The 26,638-nt window shown below is 41.9% G+C and overlaps 1 protein-coding gene and 1 long non-coding RNA gene across 31 annotated transcripts in view; one reads left to right on the forward strand and one right to left on the reverse strand.

The window, feature by feature from the left end:
• Positions 1-26,638, forward strand: part of DOCK9 (dedicator of cytokinesis 9) — a 290,375-nt gene that overhangs the window by 155,771 nt on the left and 107,966 nt on the right. For all 23 annotated transcript variants that reach the window (XM_040487180.1, XM_040487195.1, XM_040487189.1 and 20 more), the window contains exons 4-13: positions 2,249-2,331; positions 4,082-4,151; positions 5,985-6,080; positions 7,082-7,216; positions 13,087-13,261; positions 14,187-14,254; positions 23,906-23,980; positions 25,246-25,386; positions 25,691-25,894; positions 26,281-26,403. In XM_040487180.1, coding sequence (XP_040343114.1) covers positions 2,249-2,331; positions 4,082-4,151; positions 5,985-6,080; positions 7,082-7,216; positions 13,087-13,261; positions 14,187-14,254; positions 23,906-23,980; positions 25,246-25,386; positions 25,691-25,894; positions 26,281-26,403 — 1,170 coding nt within the window. The remainder of the gene's footprint in view (positions 1-2,248; positions 2,332-4,081; positions 4,152-5,984; positions 6,081-7,081; positions 7,217-13,086; positions 13,262-14,186; positions 14,255-23,905; positions 23,981-25,245; positions 25,387-25,690; positions 25,895-26,280; positions 26,404-26,638) is intronic.
• On the reverse strand, positions 6,784-18,825 carry LOC121037772 (uncharacterized). Of its 8 annotated transcripts, none has more exons than XR_005793968.1 (4): positions 18,594-18,825; positions 17,803-17,991; positions 17,611-17,686; positions 6,792-6,817 (listed from the first exon to the last, which is right to left on the reverse strand). It is a non-coding gene; the product is annotated as an uncharacterized LOC121037772 (long non-coding RNA). The 8 variants fall into 8 exon arrangements; XR_005793970.1 differs by having other exon boundaries at positions 6,795-6,817; positions 17,904-17,991; XR_005793969.1 differs by lacking the exon at positions 6,792-6,817 and adding an exon at positions 16,458-17,278 and having other exon boundaries at positions 17,904-17,991.

Raw genomic sequence — 26,638 nt, forward strand, 5'->3', positions numbered from 1 at the left:
GCGGGGCTCGAACCCAATCGTGACCTGGCTGAAGTCGGACGCCTAACCGACTGCGCCACCCAGGCGCCCCTCGTTGATCTTTTTAACTGGGCAGGTGCATGTTATACTTCAGAATAGGTTTAATATCCTGAAAGAGACTTCGGTGGCATGACTTTGGTTGCTGTGCTTGTTCGAAAACCTGAACAGAGTAGGAGCATGTGCACAAGACTGTGTCATACCTAGTCAGACCTAAAATTGCTGTGCTAACGGACCTAGGGATACAGGTAATTCTGCAATCACACTTGGTTTGGAATGTAATTTTGAGTATGGATGTCAGATGTTCTGAATGTGAAAATGCTTTGAAAATATTTTTGAGGAGAATTTACAAGAGTAAAATAGTCTTCAAAAACATTTGTAACTACATGGCAAAGAGATCGGAAACTTGTTCAGTTCCACCATCCAACTCTGTTCCTAACCCTTCTCTGCTATTTAGTCCACCTTTCAGAACAATAATGTAAAATCTTACACTATATCTGCCTGTCGCCACCTTGCCCATAGAGTGCTTATCATAGAGTCTGGCACAAGGGAAGCATTCATTATTGTTGTTGTAGTTCTATTCATGACTTTGGGGTAGAGGAGAGTTTGCCTCAGAAGGCCTTTGGGCATAAGCCATGAAACAGATAAAAAAGGTTGACCATAAAAATGATGAAGTAGAGTGAGTAGAATAGAGACTTTGATCACAGTGTTAGTTACAGCCGGAGTCAAGTCAACCAGGTAAGACATAAATACATTCAACTACATCTTCACATAATTCATTTTTTTTTTCCACACTGAAGTTTACATATGTGTAGCCAAGAGCTGACTATACAGAAAATCAAGGTAGCTGTTGGTAACTCAATCAAATGCTTCCCCTATTGATTTTGACTCATTTGTGTTTGAGGATCTGGTGGACGCAGCCTTATAATCTTTAGTCTACACACTATTCAGTGCTTCCTCCTGGATAGATGAATGAAAGACACCGTGCTGGTCCGTTGAGTCTATTGGATAGTGAGGTAGTTTAATGCAGTGTAGGGAGTATAGAAATGTCTTTTTTTTCCCTCCGGGGTTTCTTCTAGTTGGCTTAGGAGTTAAATTGATATAAGGCAGATTAATAGGAAAAAACCCAAAGTTTTATTATGTGCACATGGAGGTCAAAAAATGAAACTGAGACCCCCAAGAAATGACTAAGGCAGGCAGTTTTTATACATTTTAGACAAAGAGACAATAAATTTGGGAGGAATTGACAGGATAAAGAAAACAGGTGTTTGGGAGCCTTAATTAGTAGGGAATTCTAAGCAGAATTTAGCCTGCAGTAGGAGATTAGAAAAAAATAACAAGGTTTATTTCCGTAGCTTTCTCAACTTTCAAGTCCCTACCTCTGGTGATAAGGATTTTGTTTTGTTATGGTTTTATTTTGTTTTGTTTTTTTTAACTTCTTAGTCCAGGAGAGTATTTTTCATATGGGAGATTGGTTTCCAGCCTCCAGGGGACGGAGGATGGTCTTAGTGTCCTTGCACAGTTATTTCCCAAGTGGCTTCATTCAGAATAATCACCATGGCGTTGTTGTGCATGGGATGGGCCCTGGGCCCCACAGCAGTCTGTGTAGGTTGGTATCATAGAACGTAAAGCTCCCTACTTTGTACATCCTGTTCACACATGCATGTGCGTGCGCGCGATGATGTCACGGTGCCACTGAATTGGAATCTAAATCTTTTCTCCTAATAACCTCACTCTGGCCCCTATAAATAGAAGGAAAAGCCAAGGGCAGATTTGTATTATACTTGGTAACAGATCTAGTTGTCATATTAGTAAACAACATGAAAGTGTCTTTTAGGTTCACACTTTCCACCTACTCTCATGTTCTAGTAGAGGGCACAAGGCTCCCTAAACAAGTGCTTTTAACTCAGAAGCAGTACATTGTTTGTTATGTAAATGCAGCAACATGAGGTGCAGTTTTTTCCCTTTGTAAAAATCTGCTCTCTGATCATGAATGATGGGCACTTAAAGTGACCCATCCCCAAGGGTAAGGCTTTTAGGGGTTTTTAAGCTTTATAGGAACCTCTGATAGTGGAATTTCAGGCAAGGGAGGGTCGAAGTGAAAGAATTGTTTTGATGTTTGTGTGGCTGCACATTCGTAAACCTTCCCAAACGTTCTCCTAAAGCCATCACATATCTTTTTTCTTTGCCTCTTATGCTTTCTATTTTTTATACCCTTCCCCTCACCCCGTAGTGCATCAAAACCTATAACTCTGACTGGCATCTTGTGAACTATAAATATGAAGATTACTCGGGAGAGTTTCGACAACTTCCAAAGTGAGTAAATGGTCAGACCACACAAGGTGGGGTGATACACTTGGGCAGTGTTTTTTGTGCTCGAGAGGCTTAAAGAGGTATGTAACTTCACATGCAATCAGAGTAATTGGAGAACATATTTCTAGATGGTTTTTATGTATATGGAGTAGCTATTGCTTCCAGGGTATTTGATAATAGGACTCAAACCTAGTACTCTGGGATTGGTAAATGGTATAAACATGGATGGTTTAGTTATGGCCGGTGATTCTTTCCAGGGTACCACTGATAAAACAGGTAGAGTACTTTCAGCGAGAAATAGAAAACAAAGAAATAGAAAAAAATGGAAAACAATGTAAATGCTACAGTGTGTCTTACCTTTAAAAGAATACTTTGGAGAAATATAAAAAGCATGTCATATTGAATAAATTTTATGTTTAAAAAAAGTAAATCAAAGACAAGCATTCCCCAGACAATTTTCTTACTTTCTTTGAAGTATTAATGGGTTCTGGAATACACCCAGAACAAGTGTGTTTAGATTGATTAGTGGTCATTATAGTGAACCAGGTGGAGGTAGGTCTCTTGCCGTGAGGGGACATGTTCCATTTCAGGATATCCTGAAATGATGCAGTTGATAAATTTAGGTAATAGTTGATTATGAAAATTGAAATCAAATAATGATGGATTGTATTGTATCAAAAGTAGCCATCACCAATGAAAATTTTACTTGCAACCCTATTAATATATTTTTCTCTATGTTTGTTGCATCTGTGAGTTTGAACCATTGAAACTATTCTCAGTGGACCTAGATGTTTGTTTTTCCTCTTTGTGTGGTTCAGCCACTCCTTGGGAGTGTTTAGCCAAGTTCCCCATTGACTCTTTTTAAACTTCAGCTGAAGACACTCCCTTCCAGCATTATCTTCTCCAGATGGGGTGTGCTCCTTAGTTCTGTATTTACCCAGTACTTATTTGGGGACTTCTAAATTCTGTCCATTTGATTGCCTGAACCTGTCTTCACGGATAGTCTGGTTCATACTATTCTCATGACTTTCTTAGAACATACTGCGAGCTGTAGCATACTGACTGCATGATATACTTTCACTGCTGGTAGATTTTACCTTTGGCATTAATAATTTTGCAGTTGTGTGATAAGAAAGAGAGGGAGGATACTAACAGTGATTAAGAACATAGATTGTATAGTCTGCCTTCATCATCTGCTCTCTCTGCCCTCTGTGAACCTCAGTTTCCTCATCTATTAAATGGTCCTACTACCACCAGTCCCCACCGTCTAAAGGACTGAACGAGGTAATACATGGGAAACGCAGTGCCTAGAACATACTGTTTAATATACATGCTGGCCGCTGTTTCAGTACTTTCGTTGTTAACACCATCATCATTAACACTGTGGTTCCCACTCTGAAGACCATGACCCCGGTTCCCATTTTTTCTTATAAACTTCATTTTAAAAGTTATTCTACCAAGTCTTTTTTTCCCCCCTGTTCTACCAAGTCTTTATTAATTAATGCACTTTCCCATTTTTAATATACCTATCTAACTCCCAACAACCTAGCCCCGCTCTTCTACATGGCTTCCGCCGGCTCTCTAACTCTTGGATCACCCACTTTGCAAAGCAGTAGTGTGTCAATTATTTTTATTCTTCAGCCGAGTGGACCAGCTTTGAGTTTGTTAAATGTCTGTTCCTCTAATGGGGGAAGAAGTGCATCTCTTCATGGATTAGGTAATTATAAAACAAGTTTCTTTCTTCTTTTTAAAGCAAAGTGGCCAAGTTGGATAAACTTCCAGTTCACGTCTATGAAGTCGATGAGGAAGTTGATAAAGATGAGGTAAGGTTATCGCTTGCGGATCTGGAAACTGGTTTCGTTTACAGACTTTACAAGATCCGTTGGAAAATTACCAACATTTAAGCCAAAAGGGGAATTGGAATGTTTCTTGAAACAGGGAAAGAATTTTTATTCGATGTATTACTGGATTGATTGAAATAAGGTCTCCATTTCAACTTGACTGCTTAGCATTGCAAGTTCTTCCTGTCTTGTTTATTTGTTCCAAGATCATTTTCAAAGGCCTGGATAAGATTTGGCTACATTGTTAAGAGACACCAAGATTACTTAGACCTTAAGTTTAGGTTGTTTTTCAGCAGACTATCTTGAAACGAACCGCCAGTAGACTTTAAATGGCTCTTTCTTTCAATGATGGGTTTGAGTGACGCATATGGTATCAAGAAGCTTTTTTCTTTCTTTTATTCTTAAACAAGGGCACTCCCCCTTCTCTTGAAGAAATCTATAGAGAGAGCTGGGCATTAAGGTGACTGGCCACTGAGCAAGGGAGACCTAATAACAAGTCAGGGCTAGCTGTCCTCTGCGTTTCTCATCTCCCCTGCTCAGTATTGGCTGCCTCATTGTGAGTTTAGGGGGGAGAGGTTCCTTTTTTTTTTTTTTAATCATCAGGTAAGCTGTAACACCAGCCATTCAAGAATGTGAACAATGCCCATGGTGGGAAATTATTTTAGAAACCACTTTTAAAATAATTCTGGAAGAGTAAGTGACCGTCCAAAGTGAGAAACAAGATAGTAAAACCACTTGGTGCTGATTAGTAGTAAGAGTAGGACCAATCGAAATAACGCATGTGAAGGGCACACTGCAAACTGTCAAATCCTAGACAGATGAGTTATTTCTGTTCTTACGAATAATAAGAACAGTAAAACCACCAACATTACATTGAGATGGTCTAAAACAAAACAGAAGATGGGTCTTTCTGCAGTTGTCTCTTTGATCACAAAAATAAAGATCATAATTGGAGACTGGTCTTATGGGATGTGAGTTGGGTAACATGACGGTGAGTGGCCCTCTCGTCCTCCTGTACCTACTGAACGTCCATCAGGTACCGCCTTAGAGGGGCAGGGACCCACAGGGCCAGGGCCAGCTGCAGCCTGCCAGATTGTGTGTGTGTGTGTGTGTGTGTGTGTGTGTGTGTACACGTACACATCTGTCATCTGTCTGTTACACGTACGAGTGTTTGCCTGACATATTTTCAGCAGCAACTGGCAACCCCATGCCCGCCTCCCTGCACCAGAGCCCACAGTTGGAGCTGGAACGTGCAGAAACATGTTTTTTTATTTTTCTAGCCACGTCCCTTCTCTTTCCTAATTCTCTCCCTCTCCTCTCTCTCTTTCGTTCTTTTCCATCGCCCAATCCCTTTCTCTCATCCCTCCTTTCTCCGTTGCCTCACATTTCCTTCTTTTCTTCGTTCACCTTCCCCTGAACTGAGCCTCTGGGAAGTTTTCCAGGAATTGGCTTTTGTCCTCCAATTATAGGGGAGTGTAATTTGAAAATATTTTTCATGAAACCCAGCAGGACCTTACAACCTGAGTGGTCAAGTATGGTATGTACTTTCTGTGGCTTATTAAATACTCAAAAATAAAAAATTTGGACTGGAACTAGCTTTGCCTTTTAATGGACTAGAGCTTTCAGGGATTGATGCTTCTCCCTCTCTTTTCCTGCCGAGCCGGCTCTAAAGTGACTTGTGGCAGATGGTAACTCCAGTAATGGGGCACGATGGGGCAAGCCGGCACCAGTTGAATGATTTTCCTTTTGACCAGAGTCACAGCAGATAAGATTAGTAGTGACTGGAGATCAATTGTGGTTTTCCTTCTCTCCTAGGATGCTGCCTCCCTCGGCTCTCAGAAGGGCGGGATCACCAAGCATGGGTGGCTGTACAAAGGCAACATGAACAGTGCAATAAGCGTAACCATGAGGGTAAGGCAGTCCATCACCCTGCACTCCCCTCTCATGAAACCCTTTTTGCTATAGGTCTTGGGAATCATGCTCAAAATGAATGGGCATGTTGTTCTTCCTGACAAAAGTGACATTGTCTGGTCACTAAGATGCCTCCCTGGTGATCAACCTCCAGTGGTACCGTCCTGCTCGCACCCACTTCCCCTGCTTCATGCCCGACCACCAGCGTGACGAGATCTTCATCATTGGGCTGGTGCGAAGGCACAGTTGCCGACGCAGGCTTTCTTCTCTGTACCCACGACAAAAGCGATCGTGGCACCTGCAAGCACATCACGCAGGGGCTAAGTCTAAGCACTTTTGGGAGGTCTACTGTGGCTAGGTGAACAAGAACAAAGCTGGAGGACTGGAAGGAAAATGGTTTGATTGGAAGGGGGTTGGAAAGAGAAGAGCAAAACTAGTATAAAAAGCCATTCAGGAAAGAGGTAGGAGCAGAGGAAGAACAGCATGAATACTGAAGAGAAGAGCCATAATGGAAGGGAGGGAGGGTGGACGGGGAGAGAAAAAGGAAATCCAGGGAAATGCGGACTGTCATAATCCTGAGGCTGGAAAATCATTCAGTGTCACGAGGCAGAGAAAAGTTCCTATTCTGCGTGAGCAAGAAACCCTGGGGATTTGAGAAAGTTTCCATCCTTCTGTGCTGCATCCCAAATTGGAGCTCATCACACTGCTTTTGGGTGGTTATGTAAAAATATCAAATGCTGTGGGTAAGAAAAAATGACCCATGAATGTTAAGTGAACCACCTCCTCAGAATTTAAACGCACTGAAATTATTAGACGTGATGGAGAGTCTTAACTCACCCTTACCTGGGGCATTGGCCAGGATTAGATTGGTTTTAGAGAGAATAGAAACGGTTTTTACACGTGTGTACTGTGTAAAAACACGTGTGTAGCTGTGAGTGATTGGTAGGGACTGTGACTCTTTTCGTTTTGAAACAAGAGCTGTGTATGTATTTTTCTCCCAGTCATTTAAAAGACGGTTTTTCCACCTGATTCAACTTGGTGACGGATCCTACAATTTGAATTTTTATAAAGATGAAAAGATCTCCAAGGAACCGAAAGGATCGATATTTCTGGATTCCTGTATGGGTGTGGTTCAGGTAAATATGAGTAGAGTTCTATCATCAAGTTTTCTGATCTGTAAAAGTACCATCTGTGAATTTGCAGATTTAAGCAAATACTTCCAAGAATGGCAGTATCGGGGGAGGAGGTAGAACAGCTGTCAGGTAAGTAAAGGCTCGTTTTTCATCAGATACACGTGAAACAGGCAGACTTCTATTGTAGTCGGCTGAGCACCGTGGGGCTGAGCTCCAGTGTTTAAGGCTCAACCACTTTATAGCTGTGTGACCTTGGCCAGTCTATTACCAAAAGTTTCTTCATGTGCAAAATGTGGGTAATGATCATGTTTCCTTAGTAGAGTAAATTGAGGGGACTGGATGAATTCATTTGGAAATATTCACAACAGTTCTTAGCATCTCCGTGATGAGTTTTATCATTTCTCTCATAGTACCAATAACAGGATTAGTCAAGAGACTAGGTTTCAGATCCAGACTGAGTTCAAATCCCTGCTCTACCACTACCAGCTGTGTAGCTTTGGAGACACTGATCCTCTCTGTGCCTCAGTTTCCTCATTTGTTAAATTGGAATAATTGTATTGAATATGGTTATTGAGAGGATTAATTAATATATGAAAAAAGAGCTTGGAACAGTGCTGGCACATGGTAAGAATTTGGCCAGTATTGAATATTTTTGTTAGTGCTATTGCAGTTGTAGAGTTATTCTTAAAAATTACTATTATTTTTTTTTTGAGAGAGAGCAAGAGCGAGCAGGTGAGAGGGGGAGAGAGAGACAGAGAGAGAGAGGGAGAGGGAGAGAGGGAGAAGGAGAGGGAGAGAGAATCTTAAGCAGGCTCCATCCTCAGCATGGAACCCGACTCAGGGCTCAATCCCATGACTGTGGGATTATGACCTGAGGCAAAATCAAGAGTCAGACTCAACCAACTGAGCCACTCAGGTGCCCCTTATTTTTAGGTCATGACCTAATGGTTCAGTGAGTTCAAGCCCCTCATCGGGCTCACTGCTGTCAGCACAGAGCCTGCTTAGGATCCTCTGTTTCCCTGTCTCTCTGTGCCCCTCTCCTACTGGTTCTCTTTCTCTCTCAAAATAAATAAATACACTTAAAAATTAATTTTAATCATACATAATGCATAACTGTACTCACATTATAAAAAAAATCAGACCATTACAAACTGGAGGTCCCTGTTGATCCCTATCTCTCCCTTTCCCAGGGAGCTGCTGTTACCAGTTTCGGTGTAGGACCTAAAGCTGCTGTTTTGGTGTAGGACCTTCCAAACCTTAACAGAATTGTCTTTGAAAGCAAGTTGCCAGATTCCCCATCTGTCCGTCCATCTCCCCACCCCCCTGCCACTTTCCAGAAAGGTCTAAGGCAGTAACTTACAAGGAAACATAAAACACAGGATAGCACAGATTTAAAGTGTGTTTGAAGGCAGGAGAGGTGAACAAGGAGTCAAGGTAGGGAGGAGATGAACAGGAATTAAGCTAAGAAAGAAGCATAGGTGTTCAAGAGACCTAAAACCTGCTGTGGGTGGGTGACAAACTGGGCTCTGTGCTTCCTAGCTTGGAGACCCTTTCAATCCAGTTAGCCAGAAGCTGCCCGAGTAATCTCAGAATGAAGATCATTCAGGCATTTCTCATGGGGGCCCTGAGACAGAGGGCACTGTGTGGTTAATGAACAATCTCCCTGACAACTCCTCACAATAGATGCAGTCACCATTATCAGAGAATTCTTCCTAAAATGACTCAGTGTTGGCTGATGACATTGGCCCGAAGCTCAGTTCTAATCAGAAAGGTCGTTTTGTGGGGCCAGTGTGATTGAGGTTAGAGACCCAGCTCTCCGGCCTGACCTTCAGGTGTGTACTTGTTTATGTACTCACATGTTGAAAATTACATTGCATTTTCATCCCGAGTAATTCATTCATCTGGTTTAAACCGTCAAGCAGTGCAGAAAGGCAACCCTGCGAGCACTTTGTTGCCCGAGTGTCTTCCACCTCACCCTCTCCCCACTCCCCTGACGTGATCGTTTTCAGCTGTTTTCACTCTTCTTTCTGGAATGTGCCTCCATAATGCTGGAAAAGGCACGTCCGCTGCTTTTTATTCATCACTTGTGGACATTATGGAAGGTAGGATTTTAGTTCCTGCAGCCCTCCTTCCTGCTCTAATCTAGGTGAATTGCTGTCTCAGCCTCTGGATAGCCATCATTCTGGAAACTCTTTGCCTTCCTGCCTGCGTCGGATTCCCTGTTTCCGAGATCCCATGTCTTCTTTCTTGTTCCACTTTCTTATTTTGGAGGAGCACTTCCTCCAAGTAGCTTCCTGAGAAAGAATGTCGAAGTTGTTAATTTCTTGCGAGTTAGCTTATCTGCCAATATTTTTGGTTTTGCATTCAAACTTGATGGATAGTTTGGGTGTATGTAGAAATCCAAGGTGAAATTTACCTTCGAATTTGAAGACACCCCATTATGTTGTTGTTTTGGGCGTCTGATGTCCCTGCTCTTCTTAATCTTCTCTTTATCTCTAGTGACTTGCAATTTGGGTTATTTTTTTTATTTAAAAAAAAATTTTTTTTTTCAACGTTTATTTATTTTTGGGACAGAGAGAGACAGAGCATGAATGGGGAAGGGGCAGAGAGAGAGGGAGACACAGAATCGGAAACAGGCTCCAGGCTCTGAGCCATCAGCCCAGAGCCCGACGCGGGGCTCAAACTCACGGACCGTGAGATCGTGACCTGGCTGAAGTCGGACGCTTAACCGACTGCGCCACCCAGGCGCCCCGAAATTTGGGTTATTTTGTCTTCATTTTGATGTGGGGTTTTTTTTTTTTTTGGTAAACTGTTTGTTAAGGCAGAACCTACAAACAGAACATGGACACGTCATGAATGCATGACTCAGAATTTTTACTACTAGATTTGGATCTGTTTTGTCTTACGTGCTGAGAACTCTGGAAGAGCTCTCATTCTGGAAACTGTGTCCTGTGTAATATAGCCACCTTGGTCTTCTGGAGCTCTGCTCAGTCTCTTTAACTTAGGGGGACCGCAGGGCTCTGTCGGGCTCCCCTTCCCGGGCCACAACCCAGACACCGCCTCCACCAGAAAGCTTAATGGCTGCTAGGGTGCAGCTCATCTATGTCCCGTGTCCAGCAGGGGTCATGGTCCTGCCCTACCTGTGGTCAAATATCCGCAAACAGCTGTTTCATCTCTTCTGTTCAGTTTTCTAGTGGTTGTGATGGGAGAGCGAGTCCAGACCCTGTTCCTCCATCAAGCCAGCAGTGGAAATTAGGGATCCATACTCAGACGCCTGCAGGAGGCAAGCAGGAAAATTAAGTAAAAGAACAGGCCTGCGTGGAAAGCAAGAGGGAATGCATCGCATTCTGTGACAAACTGGAATACGAATGGTCCCGTCTCGTGGGGCCGCCAGCCGTCTCCCCGCTGTGGCTGATGCTGGGCGGAGCTACCAGTTCAAGGGGGCCAGATGATCTGTTTTTGTCTTGTTTTTAGCAAAAAAAATCCAGAAATACAAAATTTTACTTAAATCTTGGTATTTTTGATTACCGGAAACCAATTTAAAAACAGCCCCAGGGACGCCTGGGTGGCTCAGTCAGTTAAGTGTCCGACATTGGCTCAGGTCATGATCTTGCAGTTTGTGAGTTCGAGACCCGCGTCGGGTTCTGTGCTGACAGCTTGGAGCCTGGAGCCTGTTTCAGATTCTGTGTCTCTCTGTCTCTCTCAGCCCCTCCCCTGCTCATGCTCTGTGTCTCTCTGTCTCTCAATACATCAAAGTACGTTTCTTCACAGTGTAAAGTAGGCAGGACCAGAAACGGTCAATGACAGTGAATTAACTTCTTGTGTGGGATTTCCAAGTAGGGGTTTCATTTGTATTCTTGAGCTAAGAGAACTTTCAAGTTACTTTCTAGTTAAATCTTCAGGCATTTCTTTTAAAGAAAAGTTTAAAGCAAAACTATTAAGAGTTTTGTCGCCTGTCTTTGGCACAGCGTGTAGGTGATTTGTGCGTCCAGCATCCCCGGGCTGTCGGTCAGCCTGTGCAGTGTTCTCCGTGACCTTAGGTCCTGACTTTAAGGGACATCTCTTCCTTCATATTCTTCATATTCTCTTCCTTCATACTCTTTCTTCATCAGATGTGGCTGATGGTGTTTAACATTTGATGAATTGTATCTAAGGCTTCAAAAAGTTAAATAATTTGTTTTTATCCACATCTGTTTGGAAGCTAAGCACCAACACTGTGGTTTGTTTGTTTTTGAATTGTTTTTGGACATTGTGGAAAAAAAAAAGTAGTTGATTAATGCTATGGGTTTAAAGAAATGCATAAACTGAAGATTTTAAATAAACCTGCAAGTAATCCAGTGTAGAATCTTAAGGCCTAAAAGCATTTTAGAACCTTGAAGTTGATTACGCTTATTTTCAGATTAGGAAGATCAGGCTGAGAAAGAGGAATAACTTAGAACCAAGGCCTGATGTCTCCCCCACTTTTAACTTATTTTCACAGTTGTGACTGGGACAGAAAACATATTTCGTACCTAGCCTTTTGACTCCTGTCTGATTCTGGCCCTGACGTGAAGTGAGGCGCCCGCAGCGGGCAGTATGTACGTAGCTTGTGTGGCCTGCGTGCTTAAGCTTAAGCTTCTGAGAAGCACGCTGCCAAGAACACGGCCACCTTGGGGAGGGTCAGGGCATCCCTGCCACCTACACCGAGGAGCCTCTCAGGGACTGCGGCTAGCCAGCCAGCTGCTAGTGGGTGAGGGCTACTCTGCCCCCTACAGGTTGCCCTCAGCCTGTACCTGCAAGGAATCTTGGGCTGTGGTCCTTAGAGCCGAACTTCTTTCTAGTGCTGTTCCCTGGAGACGATTGTGCTCACCAGGGGAGGTTTGGTACTGTCTGGAGATGTGTTTTAATCTTCACAACTGGGGTTATGTTCCCTGCATCTAGTGGGTAAGGCCAGCGATGCTGCTAAACATCTTGCAGTGCACAGGCCAACTCCCACAATACTTACCAGCCTTAAGCATCAGCAGTGCCAAGGCTGAGAAACCCTGATCTAGGGCACTTTCATCCTCCATCATTTAATGCATGTGACTACTGTCTTTGTACTTGGAGCTGGACACCCTTTGACAGGTGTAAAAACTAGAGGCATGAGGGAAGGCTGTAGACATGGTGTCCAAATACCTCTGGGGACTCACAAATGATGGGAAAGTTCCAGATGAGGAGGTCAAACACACTGAGAGATAATGTTTGCTTTATAAAATGGGATACCACGCACTACTTCATCAAAGGAATAAAAGGAGCTGGAGGAGTTGAAAATTTTCAGTGAAATTTCATTCATTCAGTAAATTTTTTTTCCCAGAGCTTATTGTGTACCAGGCAGTGTTCTAGAAATCTGGATGTAGCATTGAACAAAAGTAATCTCTACCCTAAGGAGCTCTCATTCCATTTGAGGAGACAGGCAACAAGTAAAATCCATGATGTGTCAGATGGGAAAATAAAATTATGGCGAAAATAAAGCAGGGAAGGTAGAGAGTGATGAGGGTTTGTGGGGAAGGGACTTGCATTTTTTTTTAAGTTTATTTATTTGTTTTGAGCGGGGAGGGGCGGGGGGGGCAGAGAGAGAGAGTATTCTAGGCTGGCTCCGCAGAGCCTGACACGGGGCTCGATTCTGCAGAGCCTGATGGCGGGGCTCGAACTCACGAACCACAAGATCATGACCTGAGTCAAAGTCAGGCGCTCAACCGACTGAGCTACCCAGGTGCCCCAGGGGCGTGCATTTTTAAATAGCTTGGCCCCAAACGCCAATGAGATAGCATCAGTCAGAAAATAATAAAGAGGAAAAATTTTAAGGCCATTCCAGTTCTCTTAAAATGTGTCTCTGTACTCCTTTTCCATTTCAGAACAACAAAGTTAGACGTTTTGCTTTTGAGCTCAAGATGCAGGACAAAAGTAGCTACCTTTTGGCTGCAGACAGCGAAGTCGAAATGGAAGAATGGATCACAACTCTCAACAAGATTCTCCAGCTCAACTTTGAGGCTGCAATGCAAGAAAAGCGAAACGGAGACTCTCATGAGGGTAAGCAGACCTCGCTTTCTCCAGGGACATGCATACTTCACTGATGTCTTTAACTTTGTCAGAGGGCATAGGGAGCCTATGTATCGCCAGCTACGTGAGCAATGGGTCAGATGTGAGCTCTTCACAGAGAGTTTGTGAGCAAAGATTTCGTCACATTAGAATTTACTACCCTGACAACATTTTTATCAGGAAACCTTAAATGGGAAGAGCCACAGCTTCGGGGCAGAAAAGAAGACTGAGTTCAAGTCTCCGCAATATCATTTTTCAGCTGTGAGGCCTTGGGCAAGCTACTTACATATTCTGAGCCTCGGTATTCCCATCTGTGAAGTAAGAATAAAACAGAACTTGCTGGTCGATGGGAAGATTAAATAAGATTATGTGTCTCGAATACCTGGCACAAAATCAGCACTTAAAATACTGTGGTTATTACTGTCATTAATCCCATCCTTTAGATTTTTTAAGACAAAGTTAAGGTGGGCAGAAGCCTCATTGGTGGGAAGAATCTGGCTATGTTCTTGACAATTCATGTTTTGTTTCAAGCCCTTAGCCCGGTGAATCTCAACCCTGGCTGTACCTTAGAAATTCTGTGAAACTTTTTAAAAAATTCTCTTTCTTATTTGGTTGGCCTGGGGTGGGACCCAGGCAGGCATTTTAGTGGGTCTGATGGATGTGGCCATGCAGACTGGTGTTCATAACTAATATCAGTTCTTTTTAGACAGTGTCCATGCTGTATCAATTATTAAATATTTGGTTCTCAACCCTGGGTGTAAGTATTTTTTTTTAAAAGCTCTGAGGTGTTTTTAATGGGCATTTAGAGTTAGAAACCACTGCATTCAAGGGTGAATATAAGAGGCCTTTGACCTCCTGCTTTAAATAAAATACATTCAATTACAAGTAACTCAGGTCATCTGTTTTGCCATTTTAGATGATGAACAAAGCAAATTGGAAGGTTCTGGTTCCGGTTTAGATAGCTACCTGCCTGAACTTGCCAAGGTAATAATCATCTTCAGTCTTCTGCCCTTCAAAGAATGATACTGAAATATTTCTCATTTCCTAGCTTGTCCAGGATGGAATCTATTGAAATGATTAACAATTACATTGTAGTAAATCGTTAAAAAAGACATTGTGGTTACTGCTCTCTATTTTCTGTCCTAAATGTGAGGGGAGGTAAAATACTCACCTGAGTCAGATTTTAGTCTTGTTTTCTGGAAAGCGCCATACAGATTATTCTTTTTATTATTCTGTGTCCCTGCCCTTCCATAATGTTTACTACCAGATGACGAGTATTGAAGAAATAACTAAAATGCACAGGTAAAGTTTCCCACGTTAACATGGTACCTACTATGTTCACACATACGCTCTCCCTATTCACGTTAATAGACACACTTCCAAAGAGGGTGGTCTGTGACAGTTCTACTGCTAAACCAAACAGGGGTTGCCTGAGTTTTGTAAATTGCCTCTGGGTCACTCTGAATGAAAAAAAAAAAAAAGTTACACTTGTCTTTAATAATTTTGAGAAACCTTAAAGTTACTGAAAATCACAAAGATCAAAACAGCCGACCTTATTCCCATGACCCAGATTCAACCCTGTTACTCTGTGGTCCTTTTAGCTTCCATATTTTTTAAAGAAATAAAAATCAACTATAGTTAAAGTTCTTTTTAAACACCATCCTTACTCCATTCCCTTCCTCCTCCACAGCCTCAAGCGGTGACAGACACTGTTATGAGTTTCCTGGGATTACTTCCATTTTATCTCTGTATCTTTCCCAGTGTATCTATCATAATGATCTACATGGTTGTGTTCCTTTCATATGTTTAAAAATGTGGGGCGCCTGGGTGGCTCAGTCGGTTAAGCGCCCGACTTCGGCTCAGATCACGATCTCGCGGTCTGTGAGTTCGAGCCCCGCATCAGGCGCTGTGCTCACAGCTCAGAGCCTGGAGCCTGCTTCAGATTCTGTGTCTCCCTCTCTTTCTGCCCCTCCCCTGCTCGTGCTCTGTCTCTTACTCAAAAATGAAATTAAAGAAACATTAAAAAAAATTTTTTTTAATGTTATATAAATGCTAACATATTATTCTGTACTTTTCTTTCTTAATTCAACTTTGATTTTGAGATCTGTCCAAGCTGGTATATAGATCTAGTTCATCCCTTTGATTGCACCGTGTAAGCATTTTATTTTAGCTGTTCTGTTATTTCCAATTTTTTTTTCCATTACAAACAATGCTACAATGAATATCCTTGTACTTGTCTCCTTGTGTGCATCTATGAATGATTCTCTTTTAAATGAGAGAAATATCTTTGTCTTCTCCAGCCATTTCCATTCTTGCTCTGTTACTGCCTTTTTCTTCTTCTCTGCGAATACAGTGTAATAGAGACCCTACACACCCACATCTTAAACACTGTAATAGAAAACATGGTTTATCCATATACGATTATAAATAGACTGGCATTCAGCATTGACCTTTACTTTAAGACAACATGGCTGTTCTAAAATATAAAATCTCCCTCCCTGGCTAGGACTTGAGAGTATTGTTTTTCTTCAAGACTTGACTGTTACCACAGTATCTTTTTAGCACCTGCCTATTAAAGCTAATTTTAGTGTCACCATTGTAACCGCCTACTAAGCTGGGACGGCTTTTGGCTTGTGTGTATGTGTTTTTGTGCTATGAACTTCTATGCATCGTATTTTGCATTGAGATTCACTTTTTTTGTTTCTGGATATTTGGGGGGCTCGTAATTTCTCAAAGCAGAATGTTTAAACCCATTTTATTTATTGAACCAGATAATATATGCAATGCAATCCAGAACTTGGAAAGTAACTTTCTACACTTACTGGGTGAACACCGTGGACACCTAGGAGAAGACTCATATTGTTTGAGCCTAATGTTGATTAATTAGAAATCTGTATTTTTTTCCTTCCTGTGAAGACATTCAGGAGTTGTGCCTTCCTTTCTTCTCTCACTGACTACCTGTAGCTGGCCAGCATAATAATTCAATATTTCTCAATCCTAAGACCTAGGAAAACTTTTATTTACTTTATTTTTTTAGGTTTATTTATTTTGAGAGAAAGAGCTCACAAGCAGGGGAAGAGCAAAGAGGGAGAGGGAGAAGGAGAGGGAGAGGGAGAGGGAGAGAGAGAGAGAGAGAGAGGGAGAGAGAGAATGAATTCCAAGCAGCCTCTGCACTGTCAGTGTGGAGCCTAGCGTGGGTCTCGAACTCATGAACCATGAGATCATGACCTGAGCCGAAGTCAGGAGCTGGATTCCCAGCTGACTGAGCTACCCAGGCGCTCCCTAGGAAAGTTTTTAAACTTTCCTTAGTTTAGTTATATGAGATAACATATATAAGAGAGTTAACGCACACACACACAAAGATATTTAGAGCTATTTTCAAACTGTGTCTAACAGGTTAGTTGAAGCAGTTTTGGTTGGTTAAATCAGATTAATTAGTTTAAACCCCCCATTTCTTTTTATTTTGCTTTGCTTAATTAATTAATTAATTAATTAAATTGAAGTAGAACTTACATGGAACACTAATTGAATAGCTCAGTGGATTTCACATTTGGGCACCTGTATAACCACCACGCAGATCAATGCATAGAACGCTTCTAGCACTCCAGCAGGCTATCCTGTTCTCCCCTCCCAGCTGATATGCCTGCTGTTTTTATGTCTGTCACTGTAGATTAGTTGTGCTGTTCCAGACCTTCTTATCAGTGGAATCATACAGTATGCACTTTTTACGTGAGGCTTCTTTAACTTAACATTATATGACCCAGACATTTTAAAAATATAAATGGAATAGAACTGGATAGAGAATATTAAATACACTACCCTTCATAATGACAGATATTATTTAAAAACTTTTTTATTAAGTAATCTCTGTGTCCAACATGTGGCTCGAACTCACTACCCTGAGTCTCATGCTCTACCAGTTGAGCCACCCAGGCAGCCCAATGTAGTATGTGTATATGTATTGGGTTGTGATATAAACGTATTTCTTACTGTGGTCATGGTCAAAGCCTGAAAAAGAAAGCATTATAAGGGGCTTCGCTGTTGTTATTTCTGCCCCCGACCCCAGCTCTTAAGTGTTTTAAAAATATTTTTATTTCAGAAGATAGAAAAAGGGCAGCAAGTAATTTTTCAAAGGGAAAAAAAAGAAGAATGAAGATGTATTGCCATGCAGTCAGCGTGCTGCTGGCACACTTGTGATGCTTGTGTGGTGTTGCGGGGTGGGTGAGCCCAGGCCTGACTGTGCGGGACTCTCAGCCCTTCACAGTCCAGGGCTCCAAGCACCAATGTGGTCTTAGCTTAGTTTATAACCTCCACTGTGTCCGGGTGGGGACCATTTGTACCTGTTAAGGAAGCAGGGAGTTGACTGACTGCTGGTCCTCTTGATCTTGAGAGGAATGGATTCCATAGTTGTGTAATCTGCAGTTGAAGTAGAGGTGGGGGGGGGGGTCGGGGTGAAGGAGAAAGAGACTGTGTGCATAGCCACTTGGGAGAGGGGAGTTTAATCAGGGATGAAGAGGCCAAGAAGTCAATACCAGGGATGGAGGTGTAAGGGAGGGTCCAGCGGGAGGTCAGGCCACGGGTAAATAAGTTGCAGAGAAAAGACAAGCGGTGGAGTCAAGCAGGAGGTACTGACTGTGTGATTTAATGGCAGGCTCCTCTCTGGTCAGCTCCTCTTTCTGCTGCATTCATCCTGTTGCCCCGGCTTTTGTCTTCCACTGTGACTGAGACATAACAAACAGGATATGAGTGACAGGAAGTTGTTTCGGTACAAAAATAACTGATGTCTCATTTTGGAATATAATGGAGGGGGGCCCTTGACATATGACAAGGGTGGTATGGGCCTAGGTTTTCAGAATATGTTGTACGTTCTCGGCCCTTAGATTGCTTGTACATTTAGTACTGAACGTCTTTGTTGTTTTCTTATTGAAGACACACTGTACCTACCCTAAAATCTCTTCTTTTCCTCCTGTTGTCTAATATGGAACCAAATACATGTTTGTTGTAAATGTAACAGCACTTACAGTATTGGAGCACATGGTCTTATAAACATTTTTATTAACTACATAAACTGTAGTTAAAGTTAGTCAATTTGTTTCTTTTCTACAAAGTCAAGGGGTAAGGCAATCAGGTTGTAAACCCGAGTATGATTCATTTAATAATGTTTTTCACTGGTTATGTTTATCCTAGGTGTCATTGGTACATATATGTCACCTCCTTGCGTAAAGACAGTATGGAGAAAACCCTCATGCTCCCACCCTATATTTTCCTTCACAGCTTTTCTATTTTTGTAAGTTTCTTTGGTACTCAGAGAACAGCAACTCACCTTAATTTTGTCTCCCCAAGTGGTTCTGAAAGAAAAGCATTGTTTCATGTTAATCCAAAATTGCTCACATTCAGTTACTTTATAACTTTTTAGCAAGTGAACTTAATCTTTCTAGGTAAACCTTGTGTTGAACTCAAGATGAATTACTGTGTCTCAAACTTTATAGTCTCACTGAGGTTGAGTAAGGGTCAGTCGGCCAGGCTTAGCAGTATTTGTTGGAACCCAAACAGTTTCACAGATACCTTTTCTGACTTTTTTAAACCAAGTCTGTAATAGAGGCTTCCTTCCCTGTATCCTAATCCAGAGAACTATGTCATTGTGTTATGATACAACGGAGGTGGCTGGGGTTTTGTTTATGAGGTCAGCAGGCATTCCAGCATTCCATCTCTTGGGTCTCCTTATTCTCTGTGCTTTATTATTGGTTTGTGACACAGAGGATGAGATAGTGGTCCCGGGGCATTAGATACCTTGCAAGTAGTGGAAACAAATCATGACAGCTCTTTAAATTAAGAAATATACGTTCTGGCCTCAAAGGAATTTGCTAAGTCTTCTTGTTCCAACCTATTCTGTTTAAGCCAACAGCCAGCACAATGTTTTTCTGATAACTCATCCTTAAAATAAGATGCTGTTGGCCACGGTCTCTGGCATTTAATTGTTTTGCTTGCTCAGAGATGAACTTAAGACACAGAGTATGCTCGAAACCTGTGGCAGTCCTTCTGGAAACCCTTTGAATGTTTGGTCCATAATTGCATCTTAGGTGAGGAAGAAAGCATTGTCAGAGTGTGTCTTTAGTGGTTAAAGGTAGGGCTCACAGGAGTGAGGGGAACAGCCTTTGTTTTAGACGAATCATTCTCTTGACTTCTAAGCAAGTACAGTTTTTACAGATGACGGCTCTGTCATTGTCCTTTTTCTTCATGTTTTCCTTTCTGCTGAACCCAAAGTATTAGACGGGTTGTGAGCAGGACAGCAGCAGCAGGGTCCGGGGAAAAGCCAGTCCAGTTCTTCCTATCTCCACGGTATGGACCAACCACAGGTTATTTTAAGAGGAGGGCTGGTTTCTGTCACTTTGAGAAGTGCTGGGTGGCATAGGCTGTGGGATAATGTTTTTTTTATAGCTATGTTTTGTGGGTCCTTAGACTGTGAAAGTATTCATTACAGGAATTTATTTTATCGTCTTTACTGAAACTTAAGTAAAAATAAGTGTGTTTGCTATAAGTGAAAATATCCAAAGTTATATAGAGTTAATCTTTCCCCTTCATCCTCCACCCCGACACCCAGAGAGCACTAGTGTTACTAACCTGTTGTAATTCCCTTGGTGTCAAACCGATTGCTCGTGGAAACATACACACATATATAGCGTTTGCAGTTTTTTAAAAAATATGTTCGTGATATATATACATGACTCTGAAACTTGTTCCATCACTTAAAAGTATCTTGTAGATGTCCCTCTGGGGCTGTAGAGGGTCTAGTTTACTCATTTTTCATAGCTGTGTGGTATTACAGATATGGGTATTATGCACTTTATTTAACATCTCCATATTCATGAACATTTTGGGTTATTTTCCTTTTTTTAGTCTCTACAATCTGTGCACAGTAAACAACGTGACCTCTTTACAAAATACTTGTGTTCTAGGGATGTTCCCCAAAGTGGGACCTCTGGGTCAGAGGTTATTGTGTTTTTAATGCTTTAAATATTGCCAGGTTGCTTCCCCAAAAAGTTGGAACAACTGACATTTTCATTTCTCTGTGTCCTCACCAGAGGAGTGAAAATGGTATTTCCCTGCTTTAATTTGTGTTTTGCTGCTTAGTGGTGAGATTTTCCTACTATCATATATTTGGGTTTCTTCCTCTCTGACTTGCATGCTCATATTCTTTACCTATTTTCCTTTCTTTTCTTTTCTTTTCTTTTCTTTTCTTTCTTTCTTTTTTTTTTTAACTTTTTTTATGTCTTTATTTTATTTTGAGAGAGAGACAGAGAGTGCGAGTGGGGGGAGGGGCAGAGAGAGGGAGAGACACACAATCCGAAGCAGTCTCCAGGCTCTGAGCTCTCAGCACAGAGCTCGACATGGGAGCTCGAACTCACAGACTGTGAGATCGTGACCTGAGCTGAAGGCCGATGCTTTTAACCAACTAAGCCATGCAGGTGCCCCCTTTTTTTCTTTTCTAATAGTCAAAGGCCAGACAGCCTCAGTTAGAAGTCAGGCTTCTATTGAATGTGTTGAGGTCTTGGGCAAAGTATTAATCCCTTGTGCCTTAGTGTCTCCTCTTTTAAACAAGGAAAATACTAGGACCCACCTCCTATCGTGGTATAAGATTTAAATGTGCACTTAGGATAATAGCATAGAAATGTTGGCTGTTATCCATAAAAATTTGCTTTTATCATTATGATACTTCCAGATATTTGTTATTCCCTGACTCTAGGGCAAAGCCCTGCCCTTCCCAAGCCACGTTTTCTTTCTGCCTAGGTTTTACTTGGTAATTCCTTCAAATACCATTTGTTAGGCATCCCCTCTGTTTAATGCATCGTAGGCCACGGAAGGAATGGGGGAAGGAGCTGAGTTTGCTTTTAATCAACATCATCACAGCTGTCAATGTATGTAAGGTAGACTGTAAGCTTTTAGGTTATTTTTACATCTAAAGGTGTCACTTCTTTCCCATTAAATGGTTTCTCTAGTGAAGAATATATCCCCTGGATATTAGTGGCAACATCAGGATGCTTTGAGTCTCTTTTGGCTCGTTGTTGATTTTTTTTTTTCTTTTAATGTGTCTGCATCCCTGGTTGTCCTCTGATTATACAGACCTCCTAGCAGTCCTCTGTGCCGTGTTCATTTCTCATCTTGTCTCATGGTCAGTGTGAGACAACAAGCGTCTTTCAAAAAGGCACCAGGGATTGTATCTACATTAAGAATCCGTTGCTCTGCGGTGGTGTCTGAGATCACAGGACTTGCCTTTGTTGAAGGACTCCAGCGGAAATTCAGAAGTAGAATGCATTACTGTTGGTGGTGGCTTACAGCACCTGGTACTGATGTTTTTGTTGGGAAACATCATGGATTGGCACAAAGTAAAGCAAATTCTCTTGGGTACAGTTAAGTAAACTCCACACGCAACATGTTCTGGCTCTTGTGATGTGAAAAAATAGGAACGGTGACAGGTAAGATGGAGATAAAAAGTTGTCCCATCCCCCATAGGGCATCGGCTCAAATCACACGATTTGTAGGAGTGTTCCTTACCCCCAGAAGCCTTAAAGCTCCCATAGAGAACGGCCAGATAAACCGTGTTGTGCAGAGAGACTTTAGCCATCATCTTATTCAACATTTTTACTCAGAAATGAAAGTGGAGTCCAGAGAGGCTACGCGGCTTGCTCACATTTACATAACTAGTGAACGAGTAGACTAGAACTAGAACACAGTTTCTTAGTGTTCTGGTGGTCATTTCATTTTGTCAGAGAAAGATGGTTTTTAAGTAGAGTTATGATAGAGTGTGGGCCATTGCTAAGAATGGCTTAGCATTCTGAACTCAACCGCATGGCTGAGAATATTAGGAAGATGTTCAGTCTTATTAGTGGTGATCTAGAAATGTAATAGACCATGTTTAGCCACCAGCAGAGATGGTAAGTCACCCCCTCCACTGTGTCTGTCACTGCCCTCATCACATGCTGAGATGTGAGTCGGTCTGTGGGGAAAGAACAGGTGAGAGAGGACCCTCCATTCTGACTCTATAGACTTACCCATGGAGATTGAGAGTCATAAGAATGGATACAGATTTAGAGGCACCAAGCACGAAAAATAATGTGGTTGGCAATGACTTCCACCTTGTGAATGTCTTAGAAGCTTCTTTCTGTTCCCAAATTCCTCTTCTCCAGCCCCTTTGTCTGTCTCCCTCCATGGCTTCTCTTCTTGCCATCCCTTCAGTGTTGGGGCCCCAGGGTTTCTTTTTACAGACTCCTTCACATTTTCCCCCAGGGAATTTCAACTCCTCTCAAGGCTCCTCTGTTCCCACCTCTAGACTGATGTTCTCCAAGTCTGTAATTTCGGCCTTCCTCCCTACCTCGTGCTCAAGTTCCATCTCTCTGTCCACAGGCATCTCCACACTCCACTTTATCACCCTCTCCACAAACCTATCTCAATTAATGGGTTCACTGGACAGCAGGCTACCTACATGGGGACTGTGGGCTCTGTGATGGACTCTGCTGTGGGATGGGAGGCAGGTGTGATAAAGAGCCCATGTGGCTCTTCCCCTTAACCCACCTCCTCAGCCCTACCCAAGGGGTTCTTCTAAAATGCAGAACTGGTTATTTTGTTCCCTTGCTTAAAATAGTGCCGGGTGTTTTTGGCTTCTGAAGGAAATCCACAGTCCCTAACACACAAATCCCAGCTTCATTTCTCTCTACTTTTCCCATCATGCCCAATGAATGACTTGATCATTGCTCAAGTGTGACTATACCTTTGTACCTGCAGTACCTCCTCCCAGAACTCCCTTCTCCCCTTTTCTGCCAAATGTTTTTGTAATGCAAGGTGGGTCTTCTTCTGGGAACTCTTTTCCGACTGCCACCTCCTGGTCCAGGTTAGTGATCACTGTGCCTTACACTTTCTTTGCCATTCTTACCACCTGTTTATATTGTCTTCGCTAGTATTCCTTGGGTGTAGAGGCTTTGTTTCATTCACGTGTGTGTCCCTGGTGCCTGACACATACTGGGTGCTCAGTAAATATCTATTGACTAGACCAGCAATGCTGCCTCCTGCCTGCCACAAACACCAATGGCAATCCTTCAAGATCTGCCATAGTTTCTCTGGCCCACCATTGCAGATCTATTCCTTTCTCTTCCTGGGCTTCTACCTCAATCTTAGATGGACTCAAAATTCTCTTTACCATCTGGGCTCATTTCCCACTCAGCGTCTGTCTGTGCTGTGTGTCCTTTTCATTCAGCCCCAAATATTCATGTTTTCTTACTTTTTGCTGTTCTACTCCTGCATTCATAGCCCGTCCCCTCTTCCATCACTTTATGAAACCTTTCTTGAAAGTAATGTTTAATTATTTTCTTTTGCTTTCTTTGACTGCTTTTGACCCTGAAGTTGACTGTAGTTTCATAAGGGCAGGATTAGGTCTTCTTTTCCCCTGTGGCACTCTGGTGTGCTACCTCCTTTGATGGTCTCACCTTGTTCAACATGCAGTTGACTCTCCAGGATGACAGGAGAGTTGTCTGGCAGCCTGATCTTCAGGACGGGACAAACATGTTTGGACACCTCTGTGAGAAGAGGGTTTTTTTTTTTTTTTTAACCGTAATTTTTATTTTTTGTTTATCTTGTTATCAGAGTACCAGAGAAGCAGAAATCAAACTGAAAAGTGAAAGCAGAGTTAAGCTTTTTTACTTGGACCCAGATGCCCAGGTATGAACTATTTTAATGTTTACGTTTTTAAACTAAGTCGGGGAAAGAAAACAGACAGATGATACGTTTGTTTTATTTCTGTATTTGCTTGTTTGTTTACTTTGGACTGGTAAGCAACATAACAACAATACAGAAAATTCAGGGGAAAAGGAAAAATAAAAAATAACCATAATCTCATCCCCATTACCACTTCCATTGTGAGTGCTCCATATTCAGTAGACTGTGGAAAACTGAGGTATTTACCCAAAGACACTCTCAATCCATAGAGAGCATATAATTTACCCCATAGAAAGACCATCAGACAATAATAAGCATCACTGAAGATGCCCAGTTGGCAGTGGTATTTCCTGACTCACCCAAGGTGCATGTGATCCACATCTGTGCCCTCAAAATCCACACTTGGTGTGGTGGGGCGGGGGTGGGGGTGGGGGGTCCAGGGCAGCTGGGAGGGGATGAAGGTTCTGCTGTATTTTCTCCCATATTTTTCCCCTTTTCATTTGTGATTTTTTTTTATAGAACTTCTTTACCCCATTTACTTTAATAATAAATGTCTTTTTTGCTTCACAGATTTCATAACCATGTATATGTTTTTGCTTTTTTGACAATTTTTTGTTGTGATAAAGTATACATAACATAAATTTACCATTTTAACCATTTTTAAGTGTGCAGTTCAGTGGCATTAAGTACGTTCACGATGTTGTGCAACCATCACCACCACCCATTCCAGAACTTTTTCATCATCTCAAGCAGAAACTCTATCCACTAAACACTTACTTCCCATTCCTCCCTCCCCTCATTCCCTGGTGACCTCCATTGTCCCTGTCTTTATCAATTTGCCTGCTCTAGGAACCACATTTATGTGAAACAATATATATCCTTTTGTGTCTGGCTTACTGCACTCAGCATAACGTTTTCAAGGTCCATCCATGTTGTAGCATGTGTCAAAATTTCCTTCCTTTTTATGGCTGAATAATATTCCACTGTATGTATATACCAGATTTTGTTTGTTTATTTAGTTGCTGATGGACACTTGAGGTATTCCTAACCATAATTTTTAAGCTTGGCATAGTAATCCATGGAGTAGATATACCATCATTTATTTGACCACTGTTATAAATTATATAAACTTATAAAATAGCAGCACTATTGTGACTTAAGTGAGTTTAGCCTTTTCATATTTTATGGAGTTTCCTCAGGATACATTTATTATGAGTTTGTTTTAATGTGAACATAATATATTTATGTATTTACATTTTCTTTTAAAGAAGCTTGACTTCACATCAGCTGAACCAGAAGTGAAGCCATTTGAAGAGAAATTTGGAAAAAGAATTCTCGTCAAGTGCAATGATTTATCTTTCAATTTGCAATGCTGTGTTGCAGAAAATGAAGAAGGACCCACTACAAATGTAATTTTCCTCTTAAAAAAGTATTTTAAGAAATAGAGATTGCAGATGTACCAGTTGCAGTGCAGTCTGGACAGAAAATCCTAGTCTCTGATCAGAGAAGTGCAGTGTTTAGATCAGGATGCGGAGGCTGGTTAGCCTCAGGGACAGGATATTTGTGACAAATGAAAGGGGTGGAGACTTCTTTTCTTGAGCTATCATAAATAGGTTTTGTAATTTCTTCTTCGACAGCAGCATTCTCTTTTCCAGACAGTTTGAGCTGTAGTGACGGTCTGGATTGTTTTTTTGTGTTTTGTTTTTTCTTCAGGTCGAGCCTTTCTTTGTCACTCTATCCCTGTTTGACATAAAATACAACCGAAAGATTTCTGCCGATTTCCACGTGGACCTGAACCATTTCTCCGTGAGGCAGATGCTGGCCACCACATCCCCAGCTCTGGTGAACGGTGGCAGGAAGAGCTCACCTGCCCTTCAGGACATCCTTCACGAAGCTGCCATGCAGTATCCGAAGCAGGTGGGAGACAGAGCCCAGCAGTCGTCCCTACTGAGACTTATCTTGCACCTGCTGTGTGAATGCATAATGAGACTCCGTAGCACGCAGCTAGGGGAAATGAGACTGTTGGTTATATCGACAGCATATATAAGCAGGCAGGAAAGGCAAGCTGAGAGAAGAAGAAGCAGTATTTGATTTCTCATTTTTTTTTCTAAACTTTCTGCTAGTTGCCCACCCCCCTGACCAAATTGCCTTTTTGATCAGATGATAAACTAGCGATAAAGCACTGAGTGCCTCTGAATAGCGTGTTTTAGCACTCTTTGTTGCTTCAGAACGTTTCATGTTCAGGGGATTTGTTTAACGCGGGTGTGAATTTTACTCACTACAGAAAATCGTTTGTTCCCTAGGGAATATTTTCGGTCACGTGTCCTCATCCTGATATATTTCTGGTGGCCAGAATTGAAAAAGTGCTTCAGGGGAGCATCACACACGGTGCCGAGCCATACATGAAAAGTTCAGACTCTTCTAAGGTATGAGTGACTTTTATGCTTTATGATGATAAACATCAATTCAATAAAAGGGCCCTCTGTGAAAATAGAAATGCTTAAAGAAATCAGAGTTAAGCCTTATGTACTCAGCGAGATGTATTTATACTTTTTATATTTTAAAATATGTGCACTCTTCACATAGATTTACTCTTAGCCTCATGTGTCCAATTTTCATTGAAAAGTAGTCCTGTATGTAAATAAAATCCTTCATTTGTCT

Source organism: Herpailurus yagouaroundi, unplaced genomic scaffold (genome assembly GCF_014898765.1).
Source record: "Herpailurus yagouaroundi ecotype Mexico unplaced genomic scaffold, PumYag 164, whole genome shotgun sequence".
Taxonomy (NCBI): Eukaryota; Metazoa; Chordata; class Mammalia; order Carnivora; family Felidae; genus Herpailurus; species Herpailurus yagouaroundi.